Below are 13,248 nucleotides of genomic sequence, written 5' to 3'. Positions count from 1 at the left end.
GACAACCCATAGAATGGGAGAAAATATTTGTAAATTATGCAACTGAGAAAAGATTAACATCCAGAATCTATAAACAGCTAAAAAAAAATTCAACAAAACAAACAATCCAGTGAAGAAATGGGCAAAAGACTTAAAAACAAGTTTCTTAAGAGAGCAAATTCCAATTGCCAACACATTTTTGAAAAATGTTCAGGATCACTAGCAACAGGAAAATGCAAATCAAAACCACAAAGTTCCACCTCACTCCAGTTAGAATGGTACTGAAATAGACAAATGACAAATGCTGCAGAGGATGTGGGGAAAAGGTACCCTGATCGATGCTTGGTGGGAATGTAAACTGGTGTAACCACTGTGGAAAACAGTATGTAGAAACATCAGAAGGCTGAATATAGACATACCATATGATCCAGCCATCCCTCTCTGGGAATTTACTCAAACCAAAAGAAATCAGCATCTGAAATAGTTATCTGTAACCCCATTCACTGCAACACAATTCACAATAGCAGAGATACAGAATCAACCCAGATATTTATCAACTGTTGAGCAGATAAAGAAATTATGGTGTATATACACTATGGAGTACTACTTAACTGTAAAAAAAAAAAAGTGAAATCCTGTCTTTTACAAGATGCTTGCAATTAGAACCTATTATAATTAGTGAAATAAGCCAACCTCAAAAAGACAGATACCATATGTTTCTTATGATCCAATGTAACTAATAGAATAGTTGAAATATAATGTATTGGAGTGAAACAAACATTTTGAGGTCTGAGGACTGTTTATAGCCCTGCCTCTTCCATTGAATAACAGTATTTCTTTACTTCTGTTCTGTATTGTTTCTCTCGCTCCATACTATATGTTGAACTCCTTTACCTAGAGCAGGGTTAACTATATGATCATTAAGTATGCTGGAAATAGATTATAGTCAAAATTAAGACTGGGAATCTCAGAGGCAGGGGCAGGAAGGATTGTAGTATAGGAGGATGGAGAATACAGGGAATCCCACTATATTTCTCAATATGTACAATATAAAATATATGAAACTTGTTTAACAAGTAAAATTAAACATAAATATAAAAATAGAAATAGGAAAAGCACAGAAGCTGGAAAAAGCAGCAGTCTAGAAGACATACACAAAGCAAAGTTTGGGATTCTGTTGGCTACAGACACTCATGACTACAGGAGACTCACTTCCTACCCTAGGCAAAATAATCATTATCCAAAGCTAAGAATACAGCATTATGCCTGGTAAATGAGTGAGGTGATGTGACTGTGATCACAACACTATTCTGTACCAGAATAATGTAGGGGAAAAATCATAGGCAGACAACACAACAACTGCATCAAGTAACTTTGTAAATGAGAATGGCACCTTAAGTAAATATTATAGGCAATATTTATTTATTTTTTGACAGGCAGAGTAGATAGTGAGAGAGAGACAGAGAGAAAGGTCTTCCTTTTTGCCGTTGGTTCACCCTCCAATAGCCGCTGCGGCCGGCGCATCTCGCTGATCTGAAGCCAGGGGCCAGATGCCTCTCCCAGTCTCCCATATGGGTGCAGGGCCCAAGGACTTGGGCCATCCTCCACTGGATAGGCAATATTTATTAACACTCACATGTGAAAGCAGAGCTCATTTCCACTGCCCTACTCATAGTAGAGGAGCTAAAAATGCAGGTTGTATGACAGAAAGAAAGATGATTTTGAAGAACACACAGCAGGTCTTCATAGCTCGTTACATCCTCCTGTGAAAACCCTAAAATCTGTTGAAGTCTGATTTGCAAAAACATTTTTTTTTTCACATCCAATATGTGTATATAGTGCATTCTTTGCAAAATTCAGTAATTTTTGCTGAAGCTTGCCTTTGAGTAAATGGATTTTCCACTTCCATTGCATGTGTAGAGATTTTCCTCTGTAAGTTCTCTGATAGATAATGACAGCTGGCCTATGGTAGAAAATTTTCATCTATATCCACATATCTTCTCCTGTGATTTTTCTCATGTGTGCTGAAGACTTCTCTCAAAGTAATTGTTCACAAAGATTCCATTATCACGGTTTTTTTCTTTGTGTGAATTCTGTCATGTATGCTGACGTGTAATTCCTGGAAAATATGTCCTTTTTATATTTAGTCAATTTAAAATGTTTCCTTCTGTGTGAATTTTATGACTACTGAGCCTTGAATTCTGGAAAACTGTTTCTCCACATTTTTTGCATTTATAAGATTTTTTTTTTTTTCCCTGTGTGCGTGCTCTGATGAAAAATGAGTTGAGACTTCTGGCAAAATGCTTTTCCACACATATTGCATTCATAAGGTTTCTTTTTTGTGTGAATTCTGATAGTTAATGAGGGAAGACCTGTGGTAAAATGATTTTCAACACTCGTTACAATCATGGTTTCTCCTTTGTATGATTTCTCTTACAGCTAATGAGGGCAGTCCTGGGGCAAAAGGGTTTTCCACAAATATTGCATTCATGAGATTTCTCCCTTGTGTGAATTTTCTGATGTATAATGATACTTGACTTCCAACGAAAGGCTTTTCCACATATATTGCACTTATAAGGTTTCTCCCCTGTGTGAATTATCTGATGTTTATTGAGGACTGAACTCTGGGAAAAGGCTTTTCCACACTCATTACATTTGTAAGGTTTCTCCCCTGTGTGAGTTCTCTGATGCATAATGAGATGTGACTTCCGATAAAAGGCTTTTCCACATTCATTGCATTTATAAGGTTTCTCCCCTGTGTGAATTTTCTGATGTGTACTAAGTTGTAAATTCTGACAAAATGCTTTTCCACATATCTTACATTCATAAGGTTTCTCTCCTGTGTGGATTCTCTGGTGTTTAATGAGATATGACTTCTGATAAAAGGCTTTTCCACACTCACTGCATTCATGAAGATTTTCCATTGTGGCAATTCGCTGGTCTCTAGAGATGTCTGACTTCTGGTAGATGCTTTTCCCACATTCAATGCACTCAATGAGATTTTCCCCTATGTGAGTTCTGTGATAGGTAGTAAGGCAGGATTTACAGCTGAAAGATTTCCCACAGTGCTTACATATATGGACAGTTTCCCCCGTATGTGTTCTCTGATACATTGTAAGATCTGATTTGTAATTCAGAGATTCATCATACTCAAAAGATCCATGGAGTTTCTCTCCTGCTTTCTGATATTTACTGAGATAGACATTTTTATGGAAACTTTTACTTTCAACCAGTGTTTTGTTTCCTAAAATGACAGTTGATTTATTAGAGGTATGTTCCACACAAATCCTCTCACATTCAAAGGATAGTCTCTTCCTGTTACAGCATTTCCCTTGGCCATTGTGTTCAAAAGCCTGATGTATATTCTGAATCTGGTGATGTTGACTAAGATGTTCCAAGTATTGGAGTGAGTTCTCAGTGACATTAGGTCCATGAGGTTTCTCTCCAGGCGGTATTTCATCAGGTCCCCTAGAGAGTAGAACATTCAATAAGTCATATACCTCAGGTTTCTTTCCTAAACTATTTTCCATTTATGTATTCAGTTTACAAATATGTCCTGAGGTTAAATTAAATCTTTTCTTTTTTATTTCTGAATTCAACTCTCTTGGGTGTTGAGATACTTTTGTAATTACAACTTGCCTCAAATTTACTTCTTCACTTTTCTGGTTGGTTTTGATAAGGTCATCCTTTCTGTTGGCAACTGCAATGAGAAAAAAGTAACCAAATTCATGAACCATATCAAACTGTTTCTTTTGGAATGCTTGTTGAAAAGTAAGTTTATTGTTATCTTAGTTGCATGGATTTAACATCAGTAGAAGTTATTCATTTATTACCATTTGGTGGTTTTTACAATAGTTTTCTCAATATTCAAAAATATTCTTAACTACCTTAAATATTTTTTAAGTTGGGCAAGTGGGTCAAGCCACTTCTTGAGATGCCTGCTTCCCCTAACTGTGCTAGGTTGAGCCTCGGCTACTCTGCTTTCAATATAGTTTGCTGATCATATATCCTTGTAGACAGTGAATAATGCTTCAAGTGCTTGCAACTCTGCCACTCACTTGAAATACCTGGATATACACTTGAAAAGTCTAGATATCATTGCAGACTTTTTGCTTCAGACTGGTCTACTACTAATGGTTCAGGAAATTTGGCAGTAAATCAAAGAATGGAAGATATTTCTCTCTCCTGCTCTAACTGCCATTCTTTCAAGTGGATGAAAATAACTTAAAGAATTTAATTTGTATATTTTCAGATTTATTGGGGCTAGCATTGTGGCACAACAGGTAAAAACACCACCTGCTATGCCAGCATGCTATATAGGCACTGGTTCAAGGCCATGCTACTCCAGTTACAATCCAGCTCTCTGTTACTGTGTCTGGGAAATCAGCAGAATATAGCACAAGTGCTTGGGTCCCTGAACTTACGTGGGAGACCCATAAGAATCTCCTAACTCTTAGCTTCACCCTGGCTATTGAAACCATTTGAGGAGTGCACCGGTAGAGGACATGATTCTATCTCTTCCTCTGTGTAACTCTGACTTTGAAAATTCAAACCCTGAAAAGCAGTTAAAGAGAGAGAATAGGAGAGAGAGAGAGATTGAGAGAGAAAGAGAGAGATATCTTCCATCTGCTGGTTCACTTTCAGATGGCCATAATGCACATGGGCCACACCAGAAAAAAGCCAAGAGTCAAGAACTTTGGGTCTCCCACATTTGTGGCAGGGTTACAAACACATGGGCCATCTTCCACTATTTACCTAGGCACATTAGCATGTAGATGGATAGGAAGTGGAGTATCCAAGACACAAACCAGCCTCCAAAGGGGATGCCAACATTGCAGGTGATATCTTTACCCACTACGCTGCAAGAATATTCTGATAAATAACCATTTTTGAAGGTAGAAAAACATCTCATAAAAATATCCAATCACTTCTCTAAATGAAATAGTATGTTGAGTACTTTCCAGTGGACATTACTTTTCCCTATTATTTTTCTCTACTTTATTTTGTTATGATAATGATGTATTTGGGGGCTTGCACTATGGCTTAATGGTTTATGTCCCCACTTGCAATGCTGGCATCCCATATGGGCACAAGTTCAAGTACTAGATGCTCCACTTCCAATCCAGCTCTCCACTAATGCACCTGGGAAAGCAGAGAAAGATGGTTCAAGCCCTTGGGCCCCCTGCACAGATGTGAGATTTGGAAGAAGCTCCTGGATCCTGGATTCAGCCTTGTCTAGCTCCAATAGTTGCAGTCACTTGGAAAGTAAACCAGCAGATGAAAGATCTCCCTGTCTCTCACTTTATTTCTATGTCTGAGTTTCACAATCACCATGATTATTTTTAAATGGTGTGATCTGTGCTTCTCCGCTGATATTTTAGTCTTGAAAATGGGATAGCTTTATTAGATCACTTACTTGCAGATGCAGGAAGGGGACATGTGTCTGTCTCTTAATCAGGACCTATTGTAGTGTCATGTTTAATCTTCCCAAGGGAATGGCTGTAGGCATCTATTAGCTTTTGCAAATATAAAATAGCCTTTTACCTGCAAGCTATGACAGATTGCCCCATATTCCTGAAGGAATTTGATACCTTCAGCATCATAGTACCAGAAAAGTATGGAAAATCCTGATATATTGTCATGGGCATGCTCTTCATACAGGATTAAGAGAATAGGTCCTGCCATCCACACTATGTTCTTCTTCTGTGAGAATTTTTTTCCAATTCATTCTGGTATTCTGTTATCACTTCCTGGTTTATACACTGCTGTTTGATAATTTGAAGTTTTGAATGTTTTTGATTTCTGTGTTGGAGGATTTCTTGTCAACTACTTTCAAAGAAAACCTGAGTCCTTTATGCATTTATCTCTTTCCCATTTTAGAATTATTTTTAAAAAAGGAGAGGGTTATTATGGCACAGCACAAGCTACTTTCTGCAATACCAGCATCCCATACTTGCAATGCTAGTTTGAGAACTAGCTGCTTTGCTTCTGATCCAGCTCCATGCTAACGGACCTGGGAAAGGAATGGAAAATGACTCAAGCACTTGGTCCCCTGCCATGCATTTATCAGACCCAGATGGAGTTTAAGGCTCCTGGCTTCAGCCTAGTACAGCCCTGGCCAATATGGCCATTTGAGGAGTGAACCAGCAGAATGAAGATCTTCCTCTGTCTCTCATTCTGCCTTCAAAAAATCAAAATCAAGTATATCTTTTTATAAAAAAAAAAAAAGAAAGAGGAATTCAAACTCTCCTCCCAAACAAATGTGAGCTGCTCAATAGAATTCACAGGTACACTTGTCCTTAGATGTCAATCTCCTGGTGAGCACAGGACCACCAATTTTCATGTTCCTATGTAAGGTCATGCTTAGTATCATGATTTCTGATGTCACAATACAAAGGCTCTTTTTTTATTTACTTATGGGTCAGAGAATGAGAGAATGAGAGCCAGAAAGAATAGGGACAGAGCTGTTTCACCTTTTAAATATTTGCAAAACCTATTATTTTCTTATTTATTTGACAGAGACAATGAGAGAGCTCCCATTCAGTAGTTTCATCCACAGATTTGAGCAATAACAAGGCCTGTGTCTGTTCAAAGCCAGAAGTGGAAATTCAATTTCAGCAGGTAGTAAAACATTGTCTGTGAGCTGGCCAATTAATAAGCACTGAAAGAATGAATAAATAATTGAATAAATTCCACAGAACAGGCTATGAAAGTAGGAAGAAAGACAAGTTAGAATTTGGGGGATGTATCAAACCTAGAAAACAGCTTTATAAGAGCCAGAAAAGACTTGCATTTTGGTTAATCTAAGAAAATACTCAGCAAGAGCAGGAAAGCAGCTAGATGGATCTATGCATGGCAGCCTTTCCTGGAGGCTGTAGAATGCCTTTGTTGCATGTATGACACCAGCTGGCAGAAAGTCTGGGATTTAGGAAAAGTTAGTGTGTAATGCTGCAGTCAGCATCTGCTGAGCTTTCTGTCCCAGTCACCCTGACCAACATGTGCTCACTTACTTGAAAGGCTCTGGTTCAGGGGTTTTTCTACCATCCATGGTTCTGCTCCTTGTTCCAACTTGAAGATCACCTCAGGCTTGTTAATGCAGTGCCCTTTTAATAAGAAATAATGTTTGACTTTGTGAAACCGCTAACTTCAGGTTTTGAGGGACAACAGCTTGGGCCCAGAAGCAGTGCCAGAAAAAGGCTAACTTGAATTGCTTTCTAGAGGGAAGCATTTTTTTCACGGCCTCAAATCCTATACCAACCCCATATGAAGCCTTATAAATTGTTGAATTCTCAACTGAGAAAAAATAATTGTACTTGGGTACGAGCTAGTTTTTACTTACCCAAGGACAGTAGGATGCTATAGATTTCTAGCATCACATCCCTGTACAGGGTCCTCTGAGAATGATTCATGTTCTGCCATTCCTCCTTGGTGAAGTCCACAGCCAGGTCTTCAAATGACACCAACACCTGTAATAGCACATTCATCCTCAACATATCAGTCCTGGATCACTAATCACAAAGACTGGAAGTGGATTTTTCTGAGTGTCTTATTTGCTACTTATATATAACAGTTTCCTCTGTAATCTATATGGCAACAGAGAGCAAAATCACAATGAAACTACCCTACCCTTAAAATAATTTTAAAATTCCAAAATCACAATAGGGTTTCCCTTAATATTCTAGAACTGGGGTTTCTTCTAATGATTCTGAAATCTGTTCACACGGTAATCAATAAACATAAGTATAAATGGAAAACAAAACTAGCATGCAAGATGAATTAAAAAAGACACACGCTCAAGACTGTCCAAGGTAAAAAGAAAATTCCCTTAAAATAGATTTGGGGAGAGAGCAATGTTTTGTCTCAATGGGTTAAGTTCTTTCCTGTGATGCTGGCATCCCTTAAGATCAATGTTTTGAGTTATGGCTGTTATACTTCCAATCCAGCTTCCTGCTAATGTGCCTGGGAAAGGTGCAGGAGTTGTTGCAAGTACTTGGGACCCTACCACCCATGTGAGAGACACAATTGGAGCTTCAGGTTCCTGGCTTTGGTCTGGCCCAGAGCTGGCAATTGTGGTCACTGGAGGAGTGAACCAGTGGATGGAAGATCTCTCTTTAATTATCGTTCAAGTAATATAAATCTTTTTTCAAAAATTTAAAGCAATATATTTCTCTCTATTATCCGATTACTGTTCATTGAAACACCAAAGATGGTGACATCTTATGCGAGAATGTGTTTATGTTAAGATGCAACAAGAATGGTGGTAAATAGCAAAGAACACAGGCCAGGTACTGGGAAAAAAACTCCACTACATCTAGGTGAGTGGTCCTGGGCTATGATGAGATGAAGACAGTGAAAGTGTTCAAGGAGGGCCTGGCACTATGGCGTAGTAGGTCAAGCCTCTGCTGTTAGCACTGGTACCCCATATAAGTGCTAGGTGGAGTCCTAGATGCTCCATTTCTTATCCATCTCTCTGGTGTTGGCCTGGGAAAGCAGTAGAGTATGGTCCACGTGCTTGGGCCCCTGCACCCATGTGGAAGACCCGGAAGAAGCTTCTAGTTCCTCATTTCTATACTGACCCAGCTCCAGCCATTGTAGCCATTTAGGGAGTGAACCAGTGGATAGAAAACCTGTCTCCTTGTCTCTTCCTCTCTCTATCTGTAACTCTACCTCTCAAATAAATAATCTTTTTAAAAAAATTGTCCAAGGAACTGATAATTAATATTTCATTTATATACTTGACCCAATAAATTTTATGTGCTATTTTTGTAAACTTGTTTATAAAGTATGTTCATAAGCATCATAGTGTATCCTGCAACAATTAGAATAATTATTATTTTTACATGAAAATGAGTACTCACTCCCTGAGGCACAGGGTGCTTCAATACAATGTGATAGTTACTTAAAGATATTTGCACTTTAAATGTCCTCCAAGGGAGGCAAATGGGGAAGGACTAAATGGCTACTTAGAGAGGAAGAGACCAAAGAGAGACATTGCCAGAGGCCAGGTGGAAACTATCACTGCAGCCCTTTGAGGAATGCAGCAGGATGAAGCTGGGAGTTATGTGAACAGTCTAATCTGGGACATTGCAGCTTGGAAAGCCAGCAGTGGGATACGGCCCACTCACCTCCAGGGACGTAACAAGTTCAAGGACATTTTTTACTCAAATGTTCTACTCTCTTCCTCTTTCTGGGTCAGGTGGTGATCACATGGCATCTGGTCAAGATCTGTGTGTAGAGAATGCTGTTTCTAGTTAAGCAGAGGCTTGTCCTGGTGTCAGCAAGGGGATTTGGCAGAACTAGGACCAGCGCCATGGTTCACTTGGTTAGTCCTCTGCCTGCAACACTGGCATCCCATATGGGCACTGGGTTCTAGTCCCAGTTGTTCCTCTTCCAGTCCAGCTCTCTGCTGTGGCCCGGGAAGGCAGTGAAGGATGGCCCAAGTGCTTGGGCCCCTGCACCCACATGGGAGACCAGGAAGAATCACCTGGCTCCTGGCTTCGGATTGGCACAGCACTGGCTGTAGCAGCCATTTGGGGAGTGAACCAATGGAAGGAAGACTTTTCTCTCTGTCTCTCTCTCTCTCTCACTGTCTGTAACTCTACCTGTCAAATAATTTAAAATGAAAAGGGCAAAACTAAAAGCCACAGGGCAAGGCAGAGAGAGGTTTCTGCTCCTCTCTTGGAGAGAGTCCTGCTGGCCCCTACTTTTCTATAAACTTTTGTTTTCCTTTCATTGCACACCATCACCTCTTCAACCTGCAGAGTTGCTGCATGGTTCACAGCAAGGGGCACCTGAACAGGGACCTGACGAGGAAGGATCACCTCAAACAAATGAAAATGAAAAGTTTAATGGAGAAGAAGGCTGCCCAAACATCCAGTCATGACCATAACTTTTGTGAATGGAGTTTTTCTTTACCCAGAGTAATGGGGTAGGATTTAAAGATCGAGACTAAACAATATTGTAAAGTTTTAAAACAATTCTTGAAAGGGAGAGGAATCATTGTATCAGAAAAATTTTACAGGAATTTTTCTCAACAGTAATATTATATATTCCTAGATTTCCAAAGCATGAAACTAGATATCCAAGGGAAAAGATTGGGGATTTGTTTAAAAAGGAATAGAATTCACTTCTGATTTTTTTATGCAGTGGATGAAATGTGAAATCCAATGAGTTAAAGAAATCCATATATAACTTGGAAGAAAAACATACCTGTGAAACAGAGATTTAGAAGAGAAACCAAAGAAAATATTATAACTAAAGAAGTTAATGTCAAATAAGAAATGCAGTGGAATTCTTAACAACATACTTGTGAAGCAGAAGAAAAAGTATTTGAGTGGGAAGGTAAATCTTAGGAAATATCATGGATTTAAAAAAAAAGGATGAAGGCCGGCGCCGCGGCTCACTAGGCTAATCCTCCACCACGCGGCGCTGGAACACCGGGTTCTAGTCCCAGTCGGGGCACTGGATTCTGTCCCGGTTGCCCCTCTTCCAGGCCAGCTCTCTGCTGTGGCCAGGGAGTGCAGTGGAGGATGGCCCAAGTGCTTGGGCCCTGCACCCCATGGGAGACCAGGAGAAGCACCTGGCTCCTGCCATTGGATCGGCGCGGTGCGCTGGCTGCAGCACGCCAGCCGCGGCGGCCATTGGAGGGTGAACCAACAGCAAAGGAAGACCTTTCTCTCTGTCTCTCTCTCTCACTGTCCACTCTGCCTGTCAAAAAAAAAAAAAAGGATGAAATTGGAAGTTAAAAACTTTTTGATGGGATACTATCAAATGACCCAACATATAGGTCTTTGGATTTTCTGAAAGTATGGAAAGAGAGAATAGATTGGAAGGTGTATTCAGTGAAGTAATTATGGAAAAGTCCCCTAACCTGGAGAAAGAAAGGTACACTTAAGTACAGGAAGCACACAGAACTCTTAATACACATGACAGAAAAGATTTCCACCATGATACTTTGCAGTCAAACTTTCAACAGTAAAGCATTAATAAAAATTATCAAATGTACACAAGAGAAACATGATTACCTTCAGAAACATATCCAATTAGACACAGGTGATTTCTCATCAGAAACTCTACAGGCTAGGAGAGAATGCAGAGACTGTCACCCCTGAATACTATATCCTGCAAAGCTCTCATTTATGAATGAAGGTGAAAAAAAGAACTCTCCATAACAAACAGAAATTGAAAGAATATGTCACCAGGGGCTGGTGCTGTGGCATAGTGGGTAAAACCACCATCTGCAGTTCCAGCATCCCATGTGGGTGTTGGTTCAAGTCTCGGCTGTTCCACTTCCAATCCATCTCTCTGCTATGGGCCTGAAAAAGCAGCAGAAGATGGCCCAAGTCCTTGGGCCCTTGCACCTGTGTGGGAGACCTTGAAAAAGCTCCTGGCTCCTGGCTTCAGAATGGCTCAGCTCTAGCTGTTGAGGCCAACTGTGGAGTGAACCAGCAGATGGACAACCTCTCTCTCTCTACCTTTCCTTCTCTTTGTGTGTAACTCTCATTTAAAGACACAAAGAAGGGTACTATGCTATAATTAAGGGATCAATTTAACAGGAAGACATGACTATAATAAACATCCAATATATACACCAATGCCAGAGCACCAGGCTATTTAAAGTAATTTTAATTGACATAAAGAGAAACATGGAGTCCAATAATGGAGGACTTCAACATCTAGTTTAATCAATTGACTGATCAACTTGACAGAAAACCAACAAAGAAATATGAGAGCTAATCAACACTATGGACCAGGGCCAGTGCAGTGGTGCAGCAGGTTAATGCCCTGGCCTGAAGCGCCGGCATCTCATATGGGTGCCGGTTCTAGTCCCAGCTTCTCCTCTTCTGATCCAGCTCTCGGCTGTGGCCTGGGATAGCAGTGGAAGATGGCCCAAGTCCTTTGGTCCCTGCACCCACGTGGGAGACCCAGCAGAAGCTCCTGGCTCCTGGCTTCAGATCGGTGCAGCTCTGGCCATTGCAGCCCATTGGGGAGTGAACCATCAGATGGAAGACTTCTCTCCCTCTGCCTCTCTTCTTTCTGTGTGTAATTCTGACTTTTAAAAAAAATAAATAAATCTTTTAAAAAAACCACTATAGGAGTTAGAAACGTGCCAGGGGATTCCAATACAATCCCATCAAAGTGGCATGTACCAATGCCATCTCACTAGTCCAAGTGATCAATTTCAGTTCACAATTGATCATATTGATAGGTCTAAGAGTCAAAGGGATCACACAAACAAGACTAGTGTCTGGTAATACTAACTGATAGAATCAAAAAGGGAGAGAAGGATCCAACATGGGAAGCAAGATACACAGCAGACTCATAGAATGGCAGATGTCCTAAATAGCACTCTGGCCTCAGAATCATCCCTTAAGGCATTTAGATCTGGCTGAAGAGCCCATGAAAGTATTTTAGGCATAGAAAGCCAAGACACTCTGGCAAAAAAAGAAGACCTAAATGAAAGATCTCTGCGAGTGAGATCCCAGTGGAAAGAACAGGGCCATCAAAAAGGAGGTACCATTCTCTGAAGGGAGGAGAGAACTTCCACTTTGACTATGACCCTATCGGAATAAGATCAAAGCCAGAGAACCCTAAAGGCTTCCATAGCCTTGGCAACTCATGACTAGAGCCTAGGGAGATTACTGACACCATAAACAAGAGTGCCAAATTGTTAAATCAACAACAGGAGTCACTGTGTACTTATGTCACATGTGGGATCTGTCCTTAATGTGTTGTCCAATGTGAAATGAAGCTATAACTAGTATTAAAACAATATTTTTACACTCTCTGTGTCTGTGTGGGTGCAAACTGATGAAATCTTTACTTAGCATATACTGAATCGATCTTCTGTATATAAAGATAATTGAAAATGAAAAAAAAAAAAAACAACCTGGTGTTAAATTGGAAATTGCATAGAAAATTAATCAATTTTTTAAAAATATCATGTAGGATCTCTTTCTTTAATGTGCTGTACACTGTTATTTAATGCTATAACTAGTACTCCAACAGTATTTTTCACTTTGAGTTGCTATCTGGGGGCAAACTGTTGAAATCTTTACTTAATATATACTAAACTGATCTTCTGTATATAAAGAGAATTGAAAATGAATCTTGATGTGAATGGAATGGGAGAGAGAGCAGGAAAGGGGAGGGTTGTGGGTGGGAGGGAAGTTATGGGGGGGGAAGCCATTGTAATCCATAAGCTGTACTTTGGAAATTTATATTCATTAAATAGAAGTTAAAAAAAAAACACTATGGACCAAATGGACT

At 39.9% G+C, this 13,248-nt stretch overlaps 1 protein-coding gene across 1 annotated transcript in view; it reads right to left on the bottom strand.

Moving 5' to 3' along the window:
• Window positions 1-1,535: 1,535 nt before the first annotated feature.
• LOC133754785 (zinc finger protein 37A-like) overlaps window positions 1,536-13,248 on the bottom strand; it is a 35,120-nt gene continuing 23,407 nt past the window's right edge. Inside the window, exons 2-5 of the mRNA XM_062185189.1 lie at window positions 7,319-7,445; window positions 6,990-7,082; window positions 3,619-3,679; window positions 1,536-3,447 (exon numbers count right to left, since the gene is read on the bottom strand). Coding sequence (XP_062041173.1) covers window positions 2,385-3,447; window positions 3,619-3,679; window positions 6,990-7,082; window positions 7,319-7,445 — 1,344 coding nt within the window. The 3' untranslated portion in view covers window positions 1,536-2,384. The remainder of the gene's footprint in view (window positions 3,448-3,618; window positions 3,680-6,989; window positions 7,083-7,318; window positions 7,446-13,248) is intronic.

Source organism: Lepus europaeus, unplaced genomic scaffold (genome assembly GCF_033115175.1).
Source record: "Lepus europaeus isolate LE1 unplaced genomic scaffold, mLepTim1.pri SCAFFOLD_29, whole genome shotgun sequence".
Classification (NCBI taxonomy): domain Eukaryota; kingdom Metazoa; phylum Chordata; class Mammalia; order Lagomorpha; family Leporidae; genus Lepus; species Lepus europaeus.
The sequence above is the reverse complement of the archived record's forward strand: the minus strand, read 5'-3'. Positions and strand labels throughout refer to the sequence as shown.